A 24,260-nucleotide genomic window follows, 5' to 3' on the forward strand; every position below is an offset into this window, starting at 1 on the left:
AATACAGCGGTTATTTATAGATGACTACTACTTTGATTATTACCTAAGTATTTATTCTAAAAATGCTAAATTAAATATCAAAAGGGAATTTTCTAAGGGAGCTACATAAACACGAGTCATTCCTTCATTTTGTTGGTTTTAAGCACGTATGATTATAGTTTCCACATGAGGTTGTCCTGTTGAGGTTGACCTATATTTAAGCTCACATACTGAGTCAATGCCATCCATTGCGTATGCGCAAGAGTTCATAGAGCCTGAAAGTTACCAAACACCCTCCTTTTCTCGTAAGAAAATATAGACAAATGGGACCTAATCCCAAATCTTGATATAAGAAATCCTTTAAAGAGATACATATATATAATTCGATTCTACCTACTATTATTTAAGGACATACATAGGTTTATAACGGCTATAAGCAGTGCCACACCAGATTGGATGGCCCAACCGACTGAACCTGAACTATCATTATATTGCCTCATTAGGCAGACAGCGTCTTCTTTAAACAATAACTCTGAATAATATATTTTTATATAGCTAAATAGGTGACTTTAAGAAGATAATATACCTACAACAGCCGCTCTTACGACGTAAATAAAAATTAATTTAAATTATCAATAATACAGGCATATATAGGAAGAGAATGAGACTTACCCGTCGACGTGATGATGGTGATCGTGGGCGTAGGCGGGCGGCGGGCCCGGCGTGTAGGCCTCATAAGGGTGCACAGAGCGGTAGTCGTCGCGGCGCTCCGGCGACGGGCTCATCTCGGGGCTGCGGCGGAAGATGAGCACGCTGCCGCCGTCGGTGGAGGACGGCGTACCCGCCGGCTTGAACAGCGTCTCCTCGAGGTGCGGGTAGGTCTGCATGTCGCGCGCGTGTGCCGCCGGTCGCAGCTCCTGGTAGCTGCGCGAGTGGGACGGCGACAGCCCGCCCTGGTGGGCGTAGCCGAACGCCGGCAGGGGGGGCGGGCTCTCTGCCTCGCCGCCGCCCGCGCCCTCCGCGCCGCAATCCGCCTCGCCTTCTGCGCACACGCATACATGTTTGGTTTATGCTATAATCGTTTCACTGGACTGGACTTAACATCGCACACAGTTGTCTTATCCGAAACAACGATTGGCGTATGCGTCCTCGTTATTTGTGTTGTAATTCTACGTTAGACAGACACATTTTGCCCACCAGTATATTGTGTATTCATGGCTTTTAGTTCCTATTGCGCAGATGCCCTAGTGTATTCGCATACAGTTACTAAGGTATTAGGTTTAGTTAATGCACTTTTTTGTAGAAGGCCACAATTTAACCATAAGACAAGTCAATTGATAGTTCAGTAAACTTTAATACTTAGCTCAATTAGGTTAATAGGTCATAAAATGTTTTAATACAGAGGACCTATTTATGCTCTTAGTTAGACTTTCTTCTTTAGTATGATTAACCAAACACAATGTTCCTACGTAGGTATTGTATATTTGCCTGAGACAGGACTCAGAACGAGATCCCAATTGAGGTAAGTAAGAACAAGAGAAGAACTCGTCTGTCCTTGCCTAAATAAGTGTCAGGGACATCTTTTTTTCTCGGCATCTTTATTCTAGTAAGAAATGACAGGTACATACTCTGTTTTTATATCCCAGCGCAGTTCCATTGCCCAATCTACTACCCAGTCTATATGGTTAAAAATTCTACTATCTTCTGGTTACAATATTATATTGGGTATAAAAACAGTTTAATTAAAGCTTTATTTAATAAAGATTGGAAATGAACAAGTACGTTATGTTAGACCTAATTGCGTTGGTTAGGTATGTAGCGTTAAAAGTTAAAATATCAATAATCGACAAATTTCCATCAACAAAGTTTAAACCCGTTAATGGTCTACTTAATAGCGATAAGGTCAATAAACAGTTTAATTACGAGTGCTCATTTAGGAAAAAGTTAGAAAGAGTAGGTAACTAGGTACCTAATTACTTAGCACACTTAATTTGTGCTAACAGTTACTTTCGTCTCAAATGTTTATGTGACATACGAGAAAAGTTACGAGGGTACTTTTTAAACACATCATAATGTTAAGGTGCGGTTACTTGGAGTTCGTTTTAAGGTAGGTACCTACCGAAATATTATATGTTTTGTTTTATAAAGCTTTTCCTAATCACATAGATTTTTTTGTATTATTAACTAGGTACCTATGAACTAAGAGAAGGAAGCTGCATATTACCTTTAAGGCAGTTGTTGTTTACTTCAGCAATGAGAGCGTCCAGTTCGAGGATTTCTGTTTTGAGCCAAGGGCTAGTAATGCCGGCCGCCGTCCCGGGCCACGCTTCGTGCAGCATGGCGGGCTGTGTTTACGTATTCAGTTACAAGTGAAAAAGGAAGTCGAGCGACGTGTGCTCAGTAGTGCTGCACACTGTAGACTGTCGGAGCGCGGCGCGGGCGCCGCCGCCGATACGCCGAAGCGGGCGCGAGGCGCATCCCCGCCACGGCGAGGCTCATTGGCCATTCACTCCCCGAACTTTTTTGGCCCTATTCCTTTTTTTGGGAGGGTCCAAAGCTCTCCGTAACCGCATTTATTCAAGCCTATTCATGCTATTAGGCAATTAAATTTGTGGCTGTCCACACAGAAGGGTCCTTATGCTTTAAGTGCAATAAGGTCCTTTTATCTGAAATTCCAACAGAAGTTCTTGTCATCATTGTACATGAAGCATAAGGACCCTTCTCTGATGGATAGCCACATTTATAGGTACTATTACTTGTCTATGTCTAGAAAAGTTTATTTCCACGATCTTATGGGGATAGATTTAGGCAGATAGGTTAAGAAAGATATGTACCTAGATTTCGATTTCCTATAACGTTTGAATGGCAGGTATGTAAATGTATAAACGAGGGTGGTGTGGCATTGAAGGCACAGACCTATTCGGCATCCAGCCACGATTCAATATTATATAACAATATTTTAAACGGTTATTAAATTAATGAAATTAAATATAGTTAAACGTAAACAAAAATATAAAATTATACTTAAACATACATACACATATGTTAGTGACATTAATGGCTCTAAAAGCTGGTTGGACCACTGTGTAGTATCTGAAGCGGCACGGAAAATTATACGTAGTGTAAAAATACATTATGACGTTTACTGGTCGGACCATCATCCGTTAGAATTAGTTTGTAATTTAAATTTAATCAGAAATAATAATATGAATAATAATAAAGTATGTAACAGGATTATTTGGGGAGAGCGTGACGCTGCACAATTGACATTATATGAGAATTATTGCAATGAAAAATTTAAATATATCGATTTTCCAATTGAATTTACCGAATGTAGTGACATAAAATGTAATAAGACTGAGCATAGGTTATATATTGACAACTTGTACGCGAATATTATTAATACTCTCGGGAATGCCGCCAGTTATAGTTATATTGACGAGTAAGAAGCGTCATGTGGTAGGTTGGAACAAACATGTACGTCAAGCTCATGCGGAGGCTCGGCTGGGGTTTCAAAATTGGGTCATGTGTGGAAAGCCAAGGGCCGGGGTTGCCTATATGAACATGATTGCATCTCGGAAAGCTTTCAAGGACAAATTAAAATGGTGTCAGAACAATGCAGAGCAAATTAAAATGGACATTTTAGCTACACACCATTCTAATAAAAATTTTAAAAATTTCTGGAAGCAAACCAATAAATTGAGACCGAGGGCGGGCCTCCCTGTGAGTGTAGAGGGTGTTAGCGAGCCTAAGGAGATAGCTGATTTGTTTCAGAAGCATTTCAAGGTTGAGTCTCCCTTGGGGCCCTGCGGGGGCTCACCTCCAACGAGGTGTGTGCGTTCGGGGCCTCTGGTGAGAATCACAGCTAAGGAGGTGGCATCGGTGGTGAAGAACATGACGCGAGGAAAGTCGCCAGGACACGACTCCCTTAGCATTGAGCACCTGCAGCATGCAGGGGTAGACTTACCTAGAGTACTCGCCATGTTCTTCAGCTTCTGTGTCAGCCATACTTATATACCGAGCGACATGATGAGAACCGTGGTAGTACCAATTATTAAAAACCGTACAGGAGACACCTCGGACATTAAAAATTATAGGCCCATTTCGTTGGCTACGATTGTAGCAAAGGTGTTGGACAGTGTGCTTGACAAACAGTTGGAAAAGCACACGGTGCTTCATGACGCACAATTTGGATTTCGGCCGGGCTTATCCACCGAGACGGCAGTCCTTTGTCTTAAGCACACTGTCCGATATTACTCAGACAGGAAAACACCAGTTTTTGCGTGTTTTCTTGATCTCTCGAAAGCCTTCGATCTGGTGTCCTATAACAGACTTTGGCAGAAACTGTACGAGGAGACGTCTTTACCCGGGGAATTGGTGGAACTGTTCAGGTTTTGGTACGGCCACCAAACTAATGTCGTTAAGTGGGCGGGCTCGCTATCCGATGAGTATAGGTTGGAGTGCGGGGTCAGGCAGGGGGGGCTTACGTCGCCCAGACTCTTCAGCCTATATGTCAATCGGCTGATCGAGGAGCTCAGCAACACTATGGTCGGATGTTCAATAGATGGAACGTTCGTAAATAACATCAGTTACGCGGACGACATGGTGTTGCTAAGCCCATCGATCGACGCCCTTAGGATACTAGTAGGTGTTTGTGAGCGGTATGCGGAGGCCCAGGGGCTCAAGTACAATGTCTCTAAAAGCGAGCTGCTGGTTTTCAGGGGAAGAACAGTCCAATTAGACGACCAAATGTTACCTCCAGTGAGACTGAATGGCACTCCTCTTAAAGTAGTAAGAGAATTTAAGTACTTGGGACACTGGGTAACCGCATCGCTAAAAGATGACGTAGACGTGGAAAGGGAGCGTAGGGCGCTGGCAGTAAGAAGTAATATGTTGATTCGTAGGTTCGCAAGGTGTACTAGCAACGTTAAAATCACCCTTTTTAAGGCGTACTGCCAGTCATTTTACACCTGCAGCCTATGGATCAACTTTACTCAAAAAGCTTACAGCGCTCTACGCGTCCAATATAATAACGCTTTTAGGATGCTGTTGGGGCTGCCGCGCTATTGCAGCGCTAGCGGTATGTTCGCGGAGGCGCGCACCGACGGCTTCCACGCCATCATGCGCAAGCGGGTGGCGTCGCTGATGCGGCGCGTACGCGGCAGCGCCAACAGTCTCCTAGCCACTGTAGCAGACAGGATAGATGGCGCTTTCTGGGAGTACTGGAGTAGCGTACATGTTTATAGAAGTTAAATAAAGCACATAACATAGATAGTCACTAACATAGGTTAAGAGTAATAATAATAAGCTACTAATATATTATGGAAATTTAATTTCTGAAATAAATAATTATTTAATTTAATTTAATTTAAACGTCAGTATATTAAAAGAAAAACTCATTTACGATACTTGGTTTGTATTAAGTAAAAAATTAAAAAAGGTATAACTCCCTAGGGAGTTATAGCTCCATAGTGATAGTCGATAAAAATGGAACCGTGCTGAGCCCGCAGATGCCTTTATAATCAGCTGATTGGTTATTTTTTTATGTTGATGGTATCACGCTTCGTTCCTACTAGGTAGCTGTCAATGTCAAATCGTACAGATGTAGAGCATACCTAATTGTTTTCCATCGTATTTTCTTGGAAGCGTTCGTATTTGTCATGCTACTTCAGTCAACCTCAGTACTTATTGTACCAAGAGTAACTGAAATAGCAAGACACGATCGTACGTTTCCGTGAAAAAACGATGGAAAATAATTATGCATTACATCTGTAGACGTTTTTTGGTATTTTAACACATATTTTATTTAGAAATGTAACACGTTAGTAGTAAAAATACGGTAAAAACCTATTTCTTAAATTATATTTTAATTTAAGTGTATCCAAAAGCGACTTGGAGGAACTGTCATAGGGATCATCATTCGCCGCGTCAAGAATATTTATTTTAAAACTTAGGTTCTGGCTAAAGTTATTTTTAGTTGGTACAGGCATATATTTTTAAATATGCTTAATTTTGTTAATTATAATTATTTTATTATATATTTAGGTTAGATAGAGGGGTAGGTAGAGGGTAGATTACTGCAGGTTCATCTACCAGGTAGGTACCTCCTTAAACCTACTATGTAGGGTGTTTAAGTTGACATAATATATACTACGTAATGCTTCTTGTATTTTTTATTAGATTTAGTTTTGAGTTTTAATTTAGCTTGCATTTTAATTTTGTGCTCAGCTCCAGTTTAGTTGAAATTTCAAACATTACAATTATTTTGTGTGAAATAAATAAATAAGTAAAATAAAATGCATGAAGGCCATGTCCAGAGCGGGACGTATGGAGTATAGGCTATAAATATTCATAGTCATATACATGTACTAGTAGGTATATATATATTTAAACAAATGTGAAACTGTTACATGGGTTAGGTACAAATTGGATGTATGTAGGTAGGTACAAATTAGATGTCGATGTCGTGACCAGCTGGCTTCACGTCGAACTTGTACTATTGAGTATGTTATCGTCTTCGGATGGCAAGGAAGTATAATCGGTCGCGTAGATATTAATTACAGACTGTATGTCTAGCGTGCGCGATGTTGAACGGATCAGCTGATCAGCAGCAGCGCTATCGGCGGCACGGCGGCGGCGCGGGCGTCGTTGATAAGCCGGTATATCGACCACGTGCGCGCACCGGCCTTATCGCATACCATCTCCCGACCTACACTTACTAGATATTATACCACCTAACATTTCTACCGCAGGCTACTTACAGCACAGGACAGGCTTAATGTATAGCTAATTGGCGGGAAAATATATTGCAAGTGTATCCGTTAGACCAGGGTATCTAGAAAACTGTCCAGTGCATAATTATAAGACCGCAGTTTGCCTACTGATCTTTGTAGTCCGGCGTTCCTAGGACTCAATTAACTCGATGTTGCCAGTCTAAAAGAGGTCCCGTTACCGCCACCAGTCGTTTGGACTACCTCTAATAGGTAAATCCTATTACCTACTGAAACAGGACTGAGCTCTTCTGACGGTGATTGCATGAATATGAGAACCTTAACCTCTTATACGAGGAGAACTAGTGCAGAATAAACCTACTAACACTACATCTAATCAAAGTTTCGCTTGCAGTTCCCGCTTAATTAAGTAGGTAAATAATAGCTAGCACAAACGATACATATTTTTAAGGAGTTGACTAAAATACTGGCTGTCAACAGCATGTTTCGATAAATGTTTTCTGCCAGACGCGATGCTGAAACACAGGGCTCGCCCCGAACTGAAGGATTAATCGCTTCGCTCCCAGGAACCAATAAATTTTATCGTATTAGTGGTAAAAAGGTTGTAAATCTTAATAATGCTTGTCGTTTTTCCTGGTTCCAAGTATTAGCATACGGCATGCGTGAAAAAAAGTGTTGTGACAGCGAGTCGCGAGAGTCGACGCCCCGTGGCGAGCGGCGCGCGCTAATCCCACATAAATAAATATCCATAAAACCAATAGCTATTAACTAGTCATCATCGTTGACTGATTTTACTGCCGCCTGTTCCCGGGTCCCGGTCCCGACCGCCCTTTATCTCTATTTTAACAACTATTTTAGTTCACGCTACGCTTGTTATTGTTTCATTTGCATTTGTTTACCAAATGTCAACAAATTAGGGAACAATATATACTTTTACTAATAATAATTACCTAGGTAATTATTATTTAAAGTGACTTCAATTCGGTGCCCACATTACAGACCTAATTTACATATTTTTTATTAATGGATGACTGTAGGATTTGTTTTTAAAATCTGCATTTTATATCGATGACAGGTTACAAAATTTTCACATAGGTACCTACTTGCCTATATATCGGTAATTCGATTGGATATATGGTGGTCTACAACATTTTTCTATATGATTTATATTTATTTCATTACATTTATTAATTTGAACTTTATTATGTATTTAACCCATTTAACAATTGTTCTCACCGCATACAGATAATAAGGGGTCCATTAATCCATTTTTATCCCGAGAACAAAATTAACTAATCATAGACAAATATTATAAATATAACTGATACAAAACCGGCCAAGAGCATGTCGGGCCATGCTCCGTAGTTACTCTTCCGTCACAATAGGGATGAAATGGTGCCTTTCACCCGAGTTAAATTTTCATATAGAATGCGACAAATGCGAGGAAACCAAGCTTCTTCTGAGCGTCGGCGTCTAGTCAGCGCTATGGAAAACGGCATCGCTGCGCAGAACGTTACGCCAACGTTGCGACGAGCGGCAACCATAGAGTACCTAGAGTTGACTAGACGCCGCCGTCGAAGGTCGGGAGACGCTAGTGTGGGGTCTCTCTAAGGGTTCCTAGTTGACTACGGAACCCTAAAAAGACAGTCCTAGCTAATTAAAATTTAATTACTATTCACTCATAGCGCAGACTAACACGTTCTGTACTAAATAATCGATTGAGTTATACATTCTTAGTTCAGATTATAAAACTTACGGAACACTAACTTTCGGAACCCAAGTAATAATCCAGTGAAATTGTAGAATTTTGTAACGTGGCTCTTCTGCGTCAAATCCGGTAGTTCTGATTTTTTGCAGACTTATTTATGATGTTGGCCCAATTAATAATCCAAGTTTGTGACCTTGAGCGCCTAACGCAACTTTGTCAAAAATCGAAAAACCTGCGAAAATTTCGGTTTTTATTTAGTTTTGGGCGATTCTAACCCTAAAGGACTAGTTTTTGATAGTACCTTCAATACACGTTTTTAAAGAAGACTAAATTTGCTACAATACGAGTTTAGAACTGTCTCTGTAGATTGAATAGTTTCCGAGATAAAGGCTTTCAAAATTTAGATTTTTTTGAAATTGAGCTCGTAAGCTAAGTGAGTGCAGTGAGTATGCACTTTTGACTCAGGCGATGCCGCTTGGCACGATTGTTCCTAAGGTCAAACAAAGCTGATTTGGCCCAGTAGCTACGAGATCGTACCGTGCATACCCCCCAAAAAGGGAGGGGAAAGGTCGGATCCCCAGGTCCAATCTTTGCTATATTTCTTCCTACTCTTAGGAGCTAGGGCACGTTATATATCATTTTCATATAATTGTAGCAAATTTAGTCTTCTTTAAAAACGTCTAAGGAAGGTACTATCAAAAACTAGTCCTCTAGGGTTAGAATCGCCCAAAACTAAACAAAAACCGAAATTTTCGCAGGTTTTTCGATTTTTGACAAAGTTGCGTTCGGCGCTCGAGGTCACCAACTTGGATTATTCATTGGACCAACATCATAAATAAGTCTGCAAAAAATCAGAACGACCGGATTTGCCGCAAACGCTAAATGTATAATTTTACTGTATTATAAGTACATATTTATATCATTGAAAAATCAGTAGTTTGACATTTATGAGATTGATTAGATAATCAAAATTCAACATAGGTACCTACAACATTGCTACTTTGCCTTTTTGTATTTTAACTCAAAAAGAATGCAATCCCAGGTAAAAACTAAGTAATGACTCAACTCTCAGCAATGATACGGTGAGTTAAAATAAGCTAAGCTGCAACGTCTTTATGTGTGTGTGTCTTTGTGTATGTAGGTGAAAGTGATACATACCATAAATTATCAGTCAGAGTAAAATGTAATATAAAAAATAAAGAGCAGCACAAAATCTTGCCCACAAAATTGAACTCTTAAAACGTAGGTAAGTATACAATATTTATATTCTTATTCGTGTTATTGGATACGTTTTGTTTTAATATTAAAAATACACAATATTGATTTAATATTAAAAAATACCACAATACCCACTTATCGCTAATATACCGCCAATTTAAATCTTGGAGGTCCTATTTAACGAAAATCACGGTTCGCCCCTTCTGAACATTCTCTATCCACCATGAGTAATTAAATTTTAGTTATTTCTCACGGTCCAATTCCTACAAGTCGAAAGTTCCTGTAAGGGATTAGTCGAAGGTGATTTAGGTGATCCTATTGTTTCGACGTATAGGCTAATGAGGTTCGGGGAAAGGAGCGGGCGTGTGGCGCGCTTCTAAAACGCAGCGCACCGTCCGCATGGCCTTTCACACCCAGCAAAGCAAGTAGCTACAGGGACCCGTCACTATTGTTAACAAAACCCATGCCATACGAGAACACTTTAACATGGTCACTGTGGTACTGGGTCCGGTCTATTCGACCCCTTACATATTGATTGACTGACTAATTGCCGTCTGTTAAGGGGAAATATTTGTGATAATTTCACCATACAAACGTTCTTGACATTTTCGTCTCTGAATTTTAGCCCTAGATGAATATTTTTTTAGGTATATGAGTTCAATGTTACCAGTACCTGTGTCTGTACGTTTTGCTTTTTTGATACTTCAAACAGCGCTAAAAACGGCAAAATAAATACGCCTTAAACAGACGCCTTAGCGTGACAAGTGCACTCGAATAATTAAAGAACGTATCCGTTCTATCCATCTGACCGCTACGACGCCACACAGATAACAAATATTAGGTACTTATACGCATTTATAAATACACTCGCTACACTTAATAACACCCCTCGATATCCCCGATAATAATTCGCTCTAAGGGCAATCGTGTTGACAAACAAAAAGGATTAAATAGGTAGTTCAGGTTGACGGTTTTGCAGTAAGTAGGTAGGTATTAAGTACATACATTGATAGTAGGTAAATTATCCACTTAATGTATTGTATACCACTCAACGCCAATCCTTTCCCTTATTAGGTCTAATTAACTTTTTTCAGCGTTCGATTTCGACGACGTCTTTGCCTTCTATTTGGATTATATTTTGAATAAAATTGTACTAGTATCCTGTCAAGACATATAAATTAGGTACCTACATACCTACTCTTTATTGCACACCTTAATAAAAGTAGGTTAAAATAAACACTTGATTAATAATAGCGATCTCTCCCTGACAACCTTTGGGTAGCCGAATTAGAGAATTATAATAAAAAAGTGCGGGTAAACTTCAATAGTTATTCTTTTACGTGGATTAAACCCATCAGTCATAAAATTAGGCTGAAGGTATATATAGTCCTTAACTTTGGATATTAGTATTAAGTACATACATTGATAGTAGGTAAATTATCCACTTAATGTATTGTATACCACTCAACGCCAATCCTTTCCCTTATTAGGTCTAATTAACTTTTTTCAGCGTTCGATTTCGACGACGTCTTTGCCTTCTATTTGGATTATATTTTGAATAAAATTGTACTAGTATCCTGTCAAGACATATAAATTAGGTACCTACATACCTACTCTTTATTGCACACCTTAATAAAAGTAGGTTAAAATAAACACTTGATTAATAATAGCGATCTCTCCCTGACAACCTTTGGGTAGCCGAATTAGAGAATTATAATAAAAAAGTGCGGGTAAACTTCAATAGTTATTCTTTTACGTGGATTAAATCCATCAGTCATAAAATTAGGCTGAAGGTATATATAGTCCTTAACTTTGGATATGTTTCAAGGAGAGACGTGATGTTGTGTATGACTCAATCACCATAATTATATTAATCTTAGTGACTTTTGCCGTATCATACTCGTAGGTCTTAAGTAGGAAAACTCGCATTATAAGCTAATTTCTCATGTTTATACATAATCAACAACAAAAGCCGTATATGGTTACTACACTAGATACTAATTCTAAATTACAATAAAAGACATAAAAGCGATCTACCTTTTCTGCGTCATTAAAATTTTCTCATCTGTTTAGCTTTATACCATATTATTCATAATATTAATATTTACCTTAGGTAATGATGGTACCAACATACATTAAATCAATTACAATTATTACCACCGATAGATATTTAAGTTTTTTTAATTGAAATATTGTGTAGCCTTAGCCTATTTTTCTAAAATGTTCAATAGGTTTCCCTCTTGTCAGCTCTTGTCACGCAGTTGAAGAAAAAATATCAAAATAGGTATTACAAGGTTACTGGGTGACTGGATTTACGCTTTTGGCATTAAATGTCAATAACATCAACAAGTCTCGTGCTCGTGACCCACGACCCTGCGAGTCCGTGGATGTTGAACATTTATCATTCATTTGTAGGGTTCCGTCCTCCAAAAGGAAAAAACGGAACCCTTATAGGATCACTCGTGCGTCTGCTGTCCGTCTGTCACAGCCTATTTTCTCGGAAACTTCTGGACCAATTAAGTTGAAATTTACTACACTTATGTAAATTAGTGACCCAAAGACGGACATGTAACGTAAACAAATGAATTTTAAACATGGGGGCCACTTTTGGGGTGTAAATGAGAAAGTTAAAAAATAAATCTTTTCAAACTATATCGTGTTATAGGTACATATATCAAATGAAAGTGCTCATTTTGGGGATTTCAAATATATTTGTTTTTATAATTTTAAAATAAATAGGTTAGAAGTTATTTAAGAAAATAGCCAATAAATGTCCCCCCCGACTTGACTTAACCCGTGGAGCGCCCTAAACAGACACGTGTGCTGGTAACTAGTATAGGAGTTCCATACTACGGTAATTCTCGGGCGCTCCTGACTGTTTTGGAAAATGTTCTTTGATTTACGGCTTATAAATCATCTTCTTTCATGAACAGAAATAATTATGCAACCGTAAAATATGTATGAGACGATCTTAAGACAAATAAGGTTCTGATTGAATTCGAACACAGAACTCAAAACTTTGCATCTGCAATTTCAGCACTGCAGTGTCTAATTAATAGGACTTCTAGCTTGAGAAAGCACTGGATTGTTGCTTGAGTAAAGTAAAATGAAGACGTTTACTGGTTCTCTATCTGACTACCGTGTTCTGTCTGCTCTACAAGCAATCATAGTAAGAAAGCGTCATCTCCACTTGCCACTCACCTCTTTATAAAAAATGGACATAATAGCTTCTTTTTTCGAGATTGAATATCCTTGTCAATGACTAAAATACTTCATAAGGTATAATTAACATATTATAGTATTTATGTAGAAATGTTACTTCGCTCAAAAGTTACGTTTTGTTTGTTATTTCTCACTGCACCCACCGTTGAAGCTTTTCTGTTTTGCCCTATGGTTGACTGTTGTACTCTTTTTTTATGTGCAATAAAGTATAAAATAAATAAATACTTACGTTCAATAAATATCTGAGTCGCGTACATACAAAACGTAATTAAGTACTGAGGTACTTAGTAAGTTAACACAAACATCTGCGCCACTGCCATTTGTATTGTTATTACTTATAACCGACTCTTCGTTCGGTTCGGAGACGTAAACACATTAACTAATTAACTTTGTTTTATTTTCAGTGTAATTAAAAAAGTATAGGTTACGAATATAAATACATCACTATTTGACCTGTCGATTATACGTTTTACAAAATTATTCTAAATGTGGCAACAACTATTCAACAAATTGCCTTTTGGATATTAAAAAAATGGTTTTAATAAATTAGAAAGTATTTACATGTATGACTCTAATATTTGTCGTTAGAAGATGTGTGAAGGTGCCTCTGGGATTAAGGTTCATTAAACTTGTACAAACTATCTATAAGTGCCTACGGAAAATTGAGTTAAGAACATGAACAAAGACCGAACGAAGGACTACGGCTTAAGATTTCGAGCCTTGTGGGAATAAAGGTTTATTACTGGTAGTATGACCAGATTGATGAAAGCAAATCATATTAGAGTCGGACTAAAATCTAATTTTGGGCAGACTTTGCAATGACAAAATGCGCAAGTGGCACCATGTATTTCTATAAAAAATTGACTTTTACTGTTACACTTCTAACACACACTTTGTCACGTTCAAGTCGGTGGTTAGCTATGTAAGACGGACTCTATGCAGAAAGACGCTAGAAGATCACGACCTCAGACATGTAGGAACAACTACCTACTAAGAGAGTTTATAAGTAGGCATGAGTTATATTTGTGGCAGTAACGAATGATTTGGGTTAAAATGATAGACACAGATAGGGCTAGCTTAGTTGCTTCTTGGAAAAACAGTTTCCAATAAACCTAAGTTATATTTAGAACCGATTGTTTGTACCCTTAAACGTTGAATATTGTCGCCGCCCTCAACCGCACTGTATGTATTCATTCCTTCAAATTTTTATGCCGCGACGGTGGCTAGCTAGATGGTAAGCGATCACCGTAGCCCTTGGACACTTGCAACTTGGAGCATCAACATGCGCCATGTTGCAGCCGTGTACGAGGACTCAACTTTATAATCGTACGTTTGGAATTTGAAGATTCAATGTTTTGACAACTTAAGGGACAGGTGTAGGTTTAACACTTTCTTTTCGAAAAGCAGGCCTATTGTTCTAAATGCTTACTATCTTATTGTTAGTAGCATAATTGTTGCCGTAAACAATGGTATATTAAAGTTGCAGACTTACCGGAAACGGACGCATATGTACTCGCTCCCTAAGTCTGGTTTTCTATGCCCGCATTACCAACCTACTCACCCAAATGACTAATGCACTAACGAAAATGCCATACGTCACACGTCATCGGCACTACCTACTGGCCGTGTGGTAATTGTACCTTACAATAATAGAGAATAGCTAATGAAGGTGGTCCTCCATTAGTAGGTGTTTTTTGTTTTAGGTATTATTAGTTAGAGAAATAATCACAATTACATTTCAATACTAGAAGCATAGGAAAATTAGGTTTTCATAATTATGCAGTGGAGGGTAAAAAGGGAAAGCTTTCTGTAACCACGTAGATAACGAAGCTTTGCTACCAACTTGTAAAAGGTGGTACCTACGTGGTTTTCCACCAAATTGGTTTGCGCCCCTACCAGAGTCAGGGTGGCATTGAGCCGTCGGAAGCCTCGTTTCCAATAATGTAGTAGGTTGTGAAGTCTAAATTCATGGCATTATATTGCATGTTATAAATAGTTACACCGAAAATTGAATTAAATAAATAATTGAGATTTTAAGGTCAGTTTACTAGAATTAAGTCCGGGGTACCTATTATGGACGGGCTATGGGCACACTGCCAGGTTCAATTTACTTAGAATATATTCAACAGAATGTTCTTTTCCAAAGACATTACGGCCATTTGTAATTTATACCTATACGGCTATTTAGCGCTTATTGTGTTATTTATATTTATATTTTTTATTTAAAAAAATCATAAACTTCGTCGTAAATATAAAAGAAGGGCTCACTGTGCTCGCACATAATAGGGTACCCTAGGTACCTATTAGTAATCTCCGTAATCATAAAACATTTTGAATAGGAGTCTATCTAAATATATTATTTTAGTTAGACGTTATCTTTAACACATTTACCTAATTTTCAATCTTATGTATTTATATCGTTGACCCTAAGATGTTTTACGGGAAAGTCATAAAATGTAGGATCCTGATCTATGATACCCATGTATATACAATGTACAACAGTGTAGATCATTAAAGAGATAAGTGCGACAATGAGTCCTTGTGCAGGGTGTAAGGGCCGAACATTCGGGGTAGTGCAGTGCGGGGAGAGAGGTAGCTCGTGTTTAAATAAATACAGATATAATATTTTTAAACGCGAGGCCGGAGGTCGCCGGTCCAGCCGTTATCAGCACCGCCCCCTCCCCGGAGCTCGCCCCCGGTGTCGCCTCACGTTTCTCGCTTTGTGGAAAGTTACTCATTAACATGGCAACAGGGTATATTTTAAATACACTTTACATCACCGTCACGGGCATTTTGTCGCCTGTTAATATAATTGTAAAATGGCTCTCCGTTGTCAATTGATGGCGTAACATGTGATTAACATCTCAGAAGGTGATAAAAAAAACTGATAAGGAAATGTTCAGTCCCTATATTTATGGCCCAATCCTCATAGTACGGGGCATTTGTAAAATACGATACTACGTGAAATTACGGTGTATATACCTGTAAAGGAATTTCACGCCGCAAGTCATAAACATTCTTATACCATTTTCAAGGAAATTAAATATATCTTAGATTTTACATAAGTACCTATTTGTGATCAACCGGTTCGGTGGTTAGAAGAAGATAAGATTCCTTACCTTTATCAAAAAACCTAATTCATAAAGTTTGGGTTATAAATATTACACGCCAGCTACGACAAAAGGGGACAAAGTCGCTTTTATTTACCCTCAAAAGTCAAAAAGTTATTAAATTCGAACATGTCGCACTGATGTGACTTTAACTTTTTAAATTGAACATGAAACAAATGTTAAGTACGTCGTAAAAAACCAAAACCATCGAAAACCTAGATCTACTAGCCTGTCAAACTCATGCTGCAGATATCATTAGGTACAGAAGAAAAACTGACGCGTCCTTTGGATACCCAAACGGCCAACATAGTTAAATTAACGGATTTAGCAAAAAAAACTTATAAAGAAAATATTCAAACAAATAATACAGATATAATAAAATACATAAACTACAAACATAAAATAGGAATTAAACGTCGACTGCTTAAATAATGTCGTGTAAGCGAGCAGTCGGCCGCCAGCCGCGTTGGCGTCAACACCAACAACGTTCATTTCTCGGCGAACTGCTGGGCTGGGTGTGCGAGCTAGATTGGCGACACAAGATAATAAGGACGGTTTCAGACTAGCGTATTTTTACGCCCGTATACGGTCGTTTGGATGTTACGGGCTTATACGCGCGTTACAATTTCCTACTTTAGATATAGGTATACGCGCGACAACGCGCGTACGCGTACGCTCGTATACAACGCTAATATGAAACCGCTCTTAATTAAGATAAATCTTTTCCAGGACAATTAATTATAATCGGTTTATATCCCTACCTTCTGTCCTTGCGCCGATACATCAATTCAAGAAAACGGAAGTCAATCGAATTTGTCAGTATATTCTATATCATCAACGACATCAGTAATTTAAAACAGAGTGAAAGTGATACTGATACAGTTTTCCCAGCATGCGGGTCTCTTACATTGACTTTTCTTTCTTTATTTCCCTGCACATTCATTTTGTAGATTTACCCGAGCTTGCGGAGTAGGTTACACGTATCCAAAGTATTTAAAATGTTTCGAAGTCTGTTGTTATGGAAAGTCATGGTTTCTTATCTGTTTTCTTTTATTTATTTAAAAAATATAGTTTTATAAAAAACCATACTTCAACACCACATCTAGAAGGCGTTGGGCCACACCCTTTGAGCGCTGGTCTTCATGTCTCTTTGCTTCGTAAAGGAAAGATGAATGTCAAAATCGATCTTCGTCGACATAAGATTCGGTATTGATAATGCTTTGTAAATATCTACCTATGTACCTAACGGCTGTTGCTTTTTACTACCGATGCAATTATGTTACTTATAAAATGTACTGAAATGCATAAGCGCAAAACAGAACGTGCAGTTGCAGCGCGCGTGTCGCAATTCCAGCGTCCGATCGATAACCGAGATCGACGTCACGTTCTTACACGGCGTCGATGTAGAAACCGCGCCGTACGCAGCCGCTGGCACGTTCTTCGGCTGCTCTGCCGGCCCGGCCGTGCATGCTCCTCCCGTGCGTGATGCTTATTTAAATATTAATAACATATTAACTCGTTTATGACTTCGATCATTTTATTAACTAAATAAGTATAAAAATATTAAACCGTACTTAGATAAGAATAAAATCATTCAATAAATAGTAGGCTAGTAAGAAACAGTAATTTAATTTAATGTGCAGGATGAGTGAGAGGGGTCGGGTAGAGGAGAGACGCACGGGCGCGGGCGCGGCGGTCGCGGGTGTTAGGCGGGTGATCTCCGGGGTCAGCGCGAGCGCCGCTTATCGCCGCCGTAGCGTCGGCTCCCGCCCCACGCCACTCCGCGCGATCTAATGAACTATTTATTACTAAACCATTTTGTTCTCAACCTAACTGTATCTATAAAAAGAGTATCTATGGAAACCATAACCAAAAATCACACAGCATCGAAATGTTTGCTAGGTGAAATATTCATTTGTATTATATTCCTGTCAATTGTAGGTACATATATAAAGCGATGTTCGGTGTTCCTACAGTCGTCACCAATAATTTTTCTACTCTTTTTTGCCAGGCTACACAGAAAATACATCCTGCCTATGCTTACATCTAACTTGATCCTATCGAGACGCTTGACGGAATTCATGACAGGTTTAGCTTTAAACAAATATAAATTGTAATTCGTACAAGTTTTATGTAAGATGAAGAATCAATGAGGTGTACAATTATGAAACCTTACTCGTATTATGTAGGCAGTAGCAGACAAAACTACGTATTGGGTATCTACCTACCTAGTTTTGTCTGTTTGTGGTTCCTAGGGGGATAGTGTTAATTATGCGGAGTAAGTACGTTATCGGGCTACCTTAGAGCTACCATGCTAAGCACAACGAAAAAACAAACGAGTATATTAAGTATTTTTTTTAAATAGGCTATTAATTTATTTTGTTATCGGCAGTAGCCGGAAGCGGGCGCAGCGCCCGCGCGGCGCGTAGCCGCGCTCGCTCGACCAGCTACTTCGAGCTCAATTTATTGCCAGCGTTCTTCAACATTGCTTGCATTTACGAACAATAAAAAGTAAAAAAAAATACTTTCGCTTAGAGTTGCTTCGTGGCCTTATGGTAACTCGTGTATATTTTTTTAAAGTTTAGTAAATTTTATTATAGGAATGCGCCATGCGTAAACTGTTAGGTGCACTAAGTATTGACTTACATAATTGATATTTAACTGTATTCCTTGGTCTCGTCTGTAGTAGGTATTAGGTACTTAATCGCATTAACCATTGCAAGGTTCTGTTCTAGTTGCGAAGTAGGTACCTATTACAGTAACAAAAACTTGTAAGTGCATTTTCTATGCAGTTTTTGACGTAGACCGGGAGTGTAGTTAGCGTTTGCGCCTGGTGGTGCGGCAGAAACCGGGTCAGCGGCACTCGCGCGGTCAACATTCGCTAACAATAACAAGGAAGCCTGTGCCCGGCGCGCGGTCGTCTCCGCTGCGCGCGCTCTGCCACCTCGGCCCAACATTTCAATCACACAGTGTAGGCCCATAGTCTGGGAGGCATAAATTATAATGACAGGTGTGCCGCTCTTTCAGCGGCACCTGTGACTGTTGCACCCGACGCGACAGTCTGCTCACACGAGGCGCGCGATGCGAGCAGGGCGCGCGCGAGCCTACTGCCGTTCACTGAGTTTGAGCGATTTCGCTTTATCTAATCGCCGGATGATAAAATGCTACCACGCTTGCTTCGTATCGACTCTAGATGAAGCCGCCCGTACCGACTTTAGTAATTTCGACTTTGTTAAGGTTTTTGAAAACTGTAGGGCAAATATTCCATCCCACACTATTAGAAAAGCGAGGTAGATGTCGTGAACTCGAACTAGTGCACAGGATATAAAAATAGTATGCGAGTGTAGAGCGATAAGAAACAGTAAAGTAGAAGTAAGTAAGGGCAGGAAGCGACGACGAGCAAACTTCGACCTTGCGGCTCGAGCGCAGCGCAGAGGCCTCCGCGCGCAGGCGCGGCGCTTGCGGCCCTCCGCCCAGCGCACTCCCGCGCAGGCACTAAAGTCGCACGCCCGTTAAAACCTACTCGCAATAAACCTAGACTTCGATGCAAACAATGAATTGTGTTTTCGTGCTCACTGCTCTTTCAGTTCAACCGAAGTGTAACTTTTAAGAAAGAGCTAAATCATTTCCAATGAAAATAATGGCAAGTCGTTGGCAAAGGCAAACCTAGATATGAAATATCCCGCTAATTATTAAAATGTAGGTACATTAGGATTTAATTTTAGCAGCATTCCTACATGACACATTTCGCGTCATTTGTTCAATGTGTGTTTGGTAGCCTTCGCTTACCGCGAAACGGTAAAATACAAAGTTGGTCGTAGTTAGGTAGGTTGATTAAGGGAGCCACTTTCTCTTTTGTAGGTAATTTTAACCCATCACATAAAACAAAAATGTAACATTTTTGCACAAATGCACTTAAAAAAATTAACAAGCATTTATAAAGATCTACATACATGCATCAATTAAGGCATTATTAAAATATTTTATAATTGCCTATTATATTAGGTTTCCAAAATATTCAATATTTACTTTCTTGAATTTTATAACTAATTTAAAATGTCATAATATTGTAGGTACCTATCATAATAAATTATTTTGGTTTTTGAGATTATTTTTGCATTGGAAATTATTGAATATTTATCCTATGGCTTGTTTACACGTTAGTAGTAAAAACTTCTCCAGAATATAAAAAAGCAAGTAAATAGTAAAGAAGAGACGCTTTCCATATAGACATTGGCAACCGGCATCATGGGCGGGACAGCAATATAATTATTATACGAGTGCAATAGAGATGTCAACAGTACAGTACAGTAGAGGTGTCAATGTACCAAAATCTATATGGGAAGCATCTCTGCTTTAGCTGTTGCCAATGAACGAGTGATAGAGTCTGTGCGGAAGCGATTGCCTGACTAAAGTAATTACATGTCGTTAACGCAATTTGACAATGTTTACAAAATCAACACATATCTATGCTGATCGGTGGCATCGGTTGACATTGACCCCTATCTTCATATAAACTATTTTTTATAAAATTTTATTTTATATTGTAATTTACAATTATGTAGGTACTTTATAAATATTATGCCTCAATCCCTGTACCACCGAATAAATAATAGTACTAGGTACAGAAGACTCACTCTCTAACAAAACGCGTCTGTTACTATCAGGACAGATATGGCCGCTAGGTGGCGACAGCGCCACGCGCGGATTATGGCTAGCCACCAAAATTGGTGTGGAACGGATGTACTTTTAGCTTCGAGCAACACGGAAGGGAGGCGGCATTCGCACTATTTCCCCTCTGCCGAGGTACAAGATTAGCGCGTCAATCTAATCTAGCGCGGGTAATAAAACTAGTTGCACTTGGATTTTTCACTAGACCGAGTCCAGACGCGCGCGTGAACACTGCTGCACAAAAATGCCTATTTGCTCGGTTTTTTGTTATAAAAAGAGGTCGGGGACATCAAATTTACAAAAAGAAAGTGTTACATTTCGCATGTAATATTTTTTTTTACATATCATACGTTTAATTACATTCAAACACAATTATTGTATTTTAGTCTCATGTAATTGTTGGATTTATCGATTTTGCTCGCTCAGTACAAATTGCGGATCGGTCGAGCGACAAATCCGACTTCTTATCTCTCAGAATACAATAACATACTTCAACGAAAATGTGATAGTGTGCGTGTTGTGACACTTGTCACTCGTCCGTACACAAAAAGAGATCGAGGTTTGCCAGATTTGTGTCATCATTATAGATTGGATTTTGTATGTAAGTGTGTGAGAAGTGCGACTGTGTGCACCTTTCCCCCCGCGAAAAATGGCAGAAAGATTTGTACGGTGAGATATCGCTTGGGCCCCTCCCTTCCGATGTGTCGGAAGCCGGTGTTGCTCGAAGACTTTTAGCTACCTGTAGCAAAGCGACGAAATCGCGGAGTGAGCCACGCCTGCCTGTACCAGTTTTTGCAAACATCCTTTTTCCACATCTACTCAAGTGAGATTTAATGAAATGTCACTTGATTTGGGTTAATGAACAATAAAAGTCTTTGACACTGACATATCATAACCATAACAAGTCCGTAACCTGTTAGTACAATCAGAATAGGCCCCCTCAGGTATTTTACTTTAAAACCATTGTCTTACGTGCGCTACTACGGCATTTTTTGTAAATGCTTATTTATCATGGGTTTCGAAAATACATCAAAAACGGATTTACTTATTACTTGCGTGCGGTAAGGTAGCTGACGATATATGTATATTGAATCTATTGAGTGATTGAATATGACATCTTGTGGAGTTTTACATTTAAAATTTTATTATCTTGTTGAAATCCTCATTGCATTTTCTTTAATCAAGAAATTACACTAAAACATATAATGTTTCTTGCTATACTAAAATATGCCAAAATCTGACACTCTTCTCCTATATTTTTAACGGCCTCGTAGCCTAGTCGGTAGTGACCCTGCCTACGAAGCAGGAAGTCCCGGGTTCGAATCCTGGTAAGGGCATTTATTTGTGTGTTCACCACAAATATTTGTTTCTGAGTTATGGATGTTTTCTATGTAAGTATATAAGTATTTGTATATATGTGTGTATTATATATAAAAAATCCAAATAAACTGACATGTAGGAGGTTTCTCGTCTAATTAAAATTATCTTAGATAGGTATGGAAAATTATATGGCATATTATCTAGGTCTTAATTGTCAATTTCTAGAGTTAAATCAAGTTAATTTGTCACTGATTGCGGAAACGTTACAATTGCGGTATTTTTTGGACTTGTTCAAATTAGGAGACGGTTCAGGCAGGTAGTGGATGTGTTAAATGTCCATACAGTGCATGTGTTAAATACGCACTTTACATTTTACCACTTAAAAATTAAGTATGCAATTCACACAAACAATTCCACCAGATTTACATCAGAGTAAAATTATAATCTTAACAATCAATACATCTTATAAAACAAAGTCCCCCGACGCATCTGTCTGTTTGTGTGTTTGTAAATATGTTCGCGATAAACTCAAAAACTACTGAACGGATTCTCATGCGGTTTTCACCTATCAATAGGGTGATTCTTGAGAAAGGTTTAAGTGTATAATTTGTTAACCCGTGCGAAGCCGGGGCGGGTCGCTAGTTAATTAATACCAGAAGTATCATGTAGGCACAAAATATTTCTTACCTATAAAACCTTGCCACTGGCAAACCACTGGTACGTAAGTACCTACGCTTATTTTCTTATCGGATATTCGTCTTACGTACCTAATGTTATTTGACAAAAAGATAATTGTTCTTAATTTTTTCATAATTGGTGTATTGATAGTGAATACGTACATCATGTTACCAAATGATAATGTGAATCTTTAGTCAAATTTGCATAATAAAATTGCATTTGTAATCATTGTTTGTTGATATGTACTCCTTAGTTGTATGGTAAAGTAAAGACGTTTAGATATTTGCTTACTGTAATTTTAGTGGGAGATAATGAAAAATATGAACTATCTGATTTATTATGTCCTTCGTGTCCCCTCGTCTAGATACTATGAATGGGGAAGTCGATTGGGCAATCGAACTGTCATTTTTCACTCATCTTAGTAGCTGGGATGTAAAAACAGAGTTCAAGAAAAAAATTAGCCTCCTATCTCCTAACGAATAAACTTACCGTAGAGCTATCGTAGCAGGCAGGGGTGCTACGAATTCGCTACGCTCCAATGAGACTCGCTATTCCTCCAAAAAGTGTAGCTTCTTCTGTGATATATTTTTCTTAATGTATATCTTTATCAAATTTTACAAAATTATTCTACAATCGCTTTTAATGCTCTATGTATTGGTATGAATGTTTAGTGGGACTGGTGGACAACAATGGGGAAGTTTCTTTTTGTATAAATAGAGAGCCACGGCAGAATAAAAAGTTCATAATAATGTTTATAATTGTCAAATGAAACTTACCGAAGTGATATTCGTGTTTAGTGGTCGTCATAATGGTCTCCATCTGCACGAAAGACGATCGTTATCGTGGTGAAGGGAATGAGTAGGTTTGTAAGATCCGAGTGCAGCATCACCGGATGAGACAGGCGTCCGTCTGTATGTGGCTGACTTTGGAGCACATCGCTCTGCAGAAGAGACGAGTGTCGCGGCCGCGGGACGTGGATCGGCGCGTGCGCGCGGCGGTCGTTAGCGCGCGAGTCCTCGCCGGGCGGCGCGCAGAGCCGGCGCGCCAGCGCGCGCGCCCCTCGCGCCGCGCGGCCGCCCGCCGCGCTGACGCAACCGAAGACGTCGCCGACACGCCTGACCCGCGGCCCCCGGTCCTCCGTCTGCTGACAAATGGCGCTCCATCACACCCTGACACCAACCCCTACCAAATCTTCTCCTATCCAAAAAATGTCGTCAGAATTGGTGAATAAGGTAGGTAAACGTACTGGTGCTCGACGCGGTCCCAGTACATGTCATCTTGAAGCTTAAGTCATTGTCAATAGAGTTATTTATGTGTAGAAAAATAATTATTAAAAAAATAATATGGCAAGTAAGGGGTCATCTATTAATTACATCACACGTTTAGGGGGAGGGAGGGGGTCAAGAAAATGTGACATGTTGTGATAAGGGGGAGGAGGAGTCACAAACTTTGTGACGTCACTTTAACTTCATCAGTAACCGAAAATGTATTTAAATTATTTTATACGCTAATATACATTTAATTAACAAGTTTTTGAAACAATAATCGTTTTTATTCGTTTAATTTTATTTCTTAATCAGTTTTGGGTTATAAAATTACTAATATTTCTTTTGTCAAAAATAT

At 39.1% G+C, this 24,260-nt stretch overlaps 1 protein-coding gene across 7 annotated transcripts in view; it reads right to left on the reverse strand.

Annotated features, from left to right (window-relative positions):
• The window catches only part of LOC134804798 (transcription factor BCFI-like), a 53,986-nt gene extending 30,178 nt beyond the window's left edge, over window positions 1-23,808 (reverse strand). For 3 of the 7 annotated variants that reach the window (XR_010146182.1, XM_063778044.1, XM_063778043.1), the window contains exons 1-2: window positions 2,204-2,417; window positions 652-1,021 (exon numbers count right to left, since the gene is read on the reverse strand). Coding sequence is in view for 6 of the 7 variants with exons in the window: in XM_063778044.1 (XP_063634114.1) it covers window positions 652-1,021; window positions 2,204-2,318 (485 nt within the window). In the remaining variant the exon portion in view is untranslated. Of the gene's footprint in view, window positions 1-651; window positions 1,022-2,203; window positions 2,418-18,614; window positions 19,472-23,413 lie in introns of those variants that run through there. The other 4 variants (XM_063778046.1, XM_063778045.1, XM_063778047.1 and 1 more) reach the window with 3 other exon arrangements.
• Between the last annotated feature and the right edge of the window lie 452 nt (window positions 23,809-24,260).

Source organism: Cydia splendana, chromosome Z, assembly GCF_910591565.1.
Source record: "Cydia splendana chromosome Z, ilCydSple1.2, whole genome shotgun sequence".
Classification (NCBI taxonomy): Eukaryota; Metazoa; Arthropoda; class Insecta; order Lepidoptera; family Tortricidae; genus Cydia; species Cydia splendana.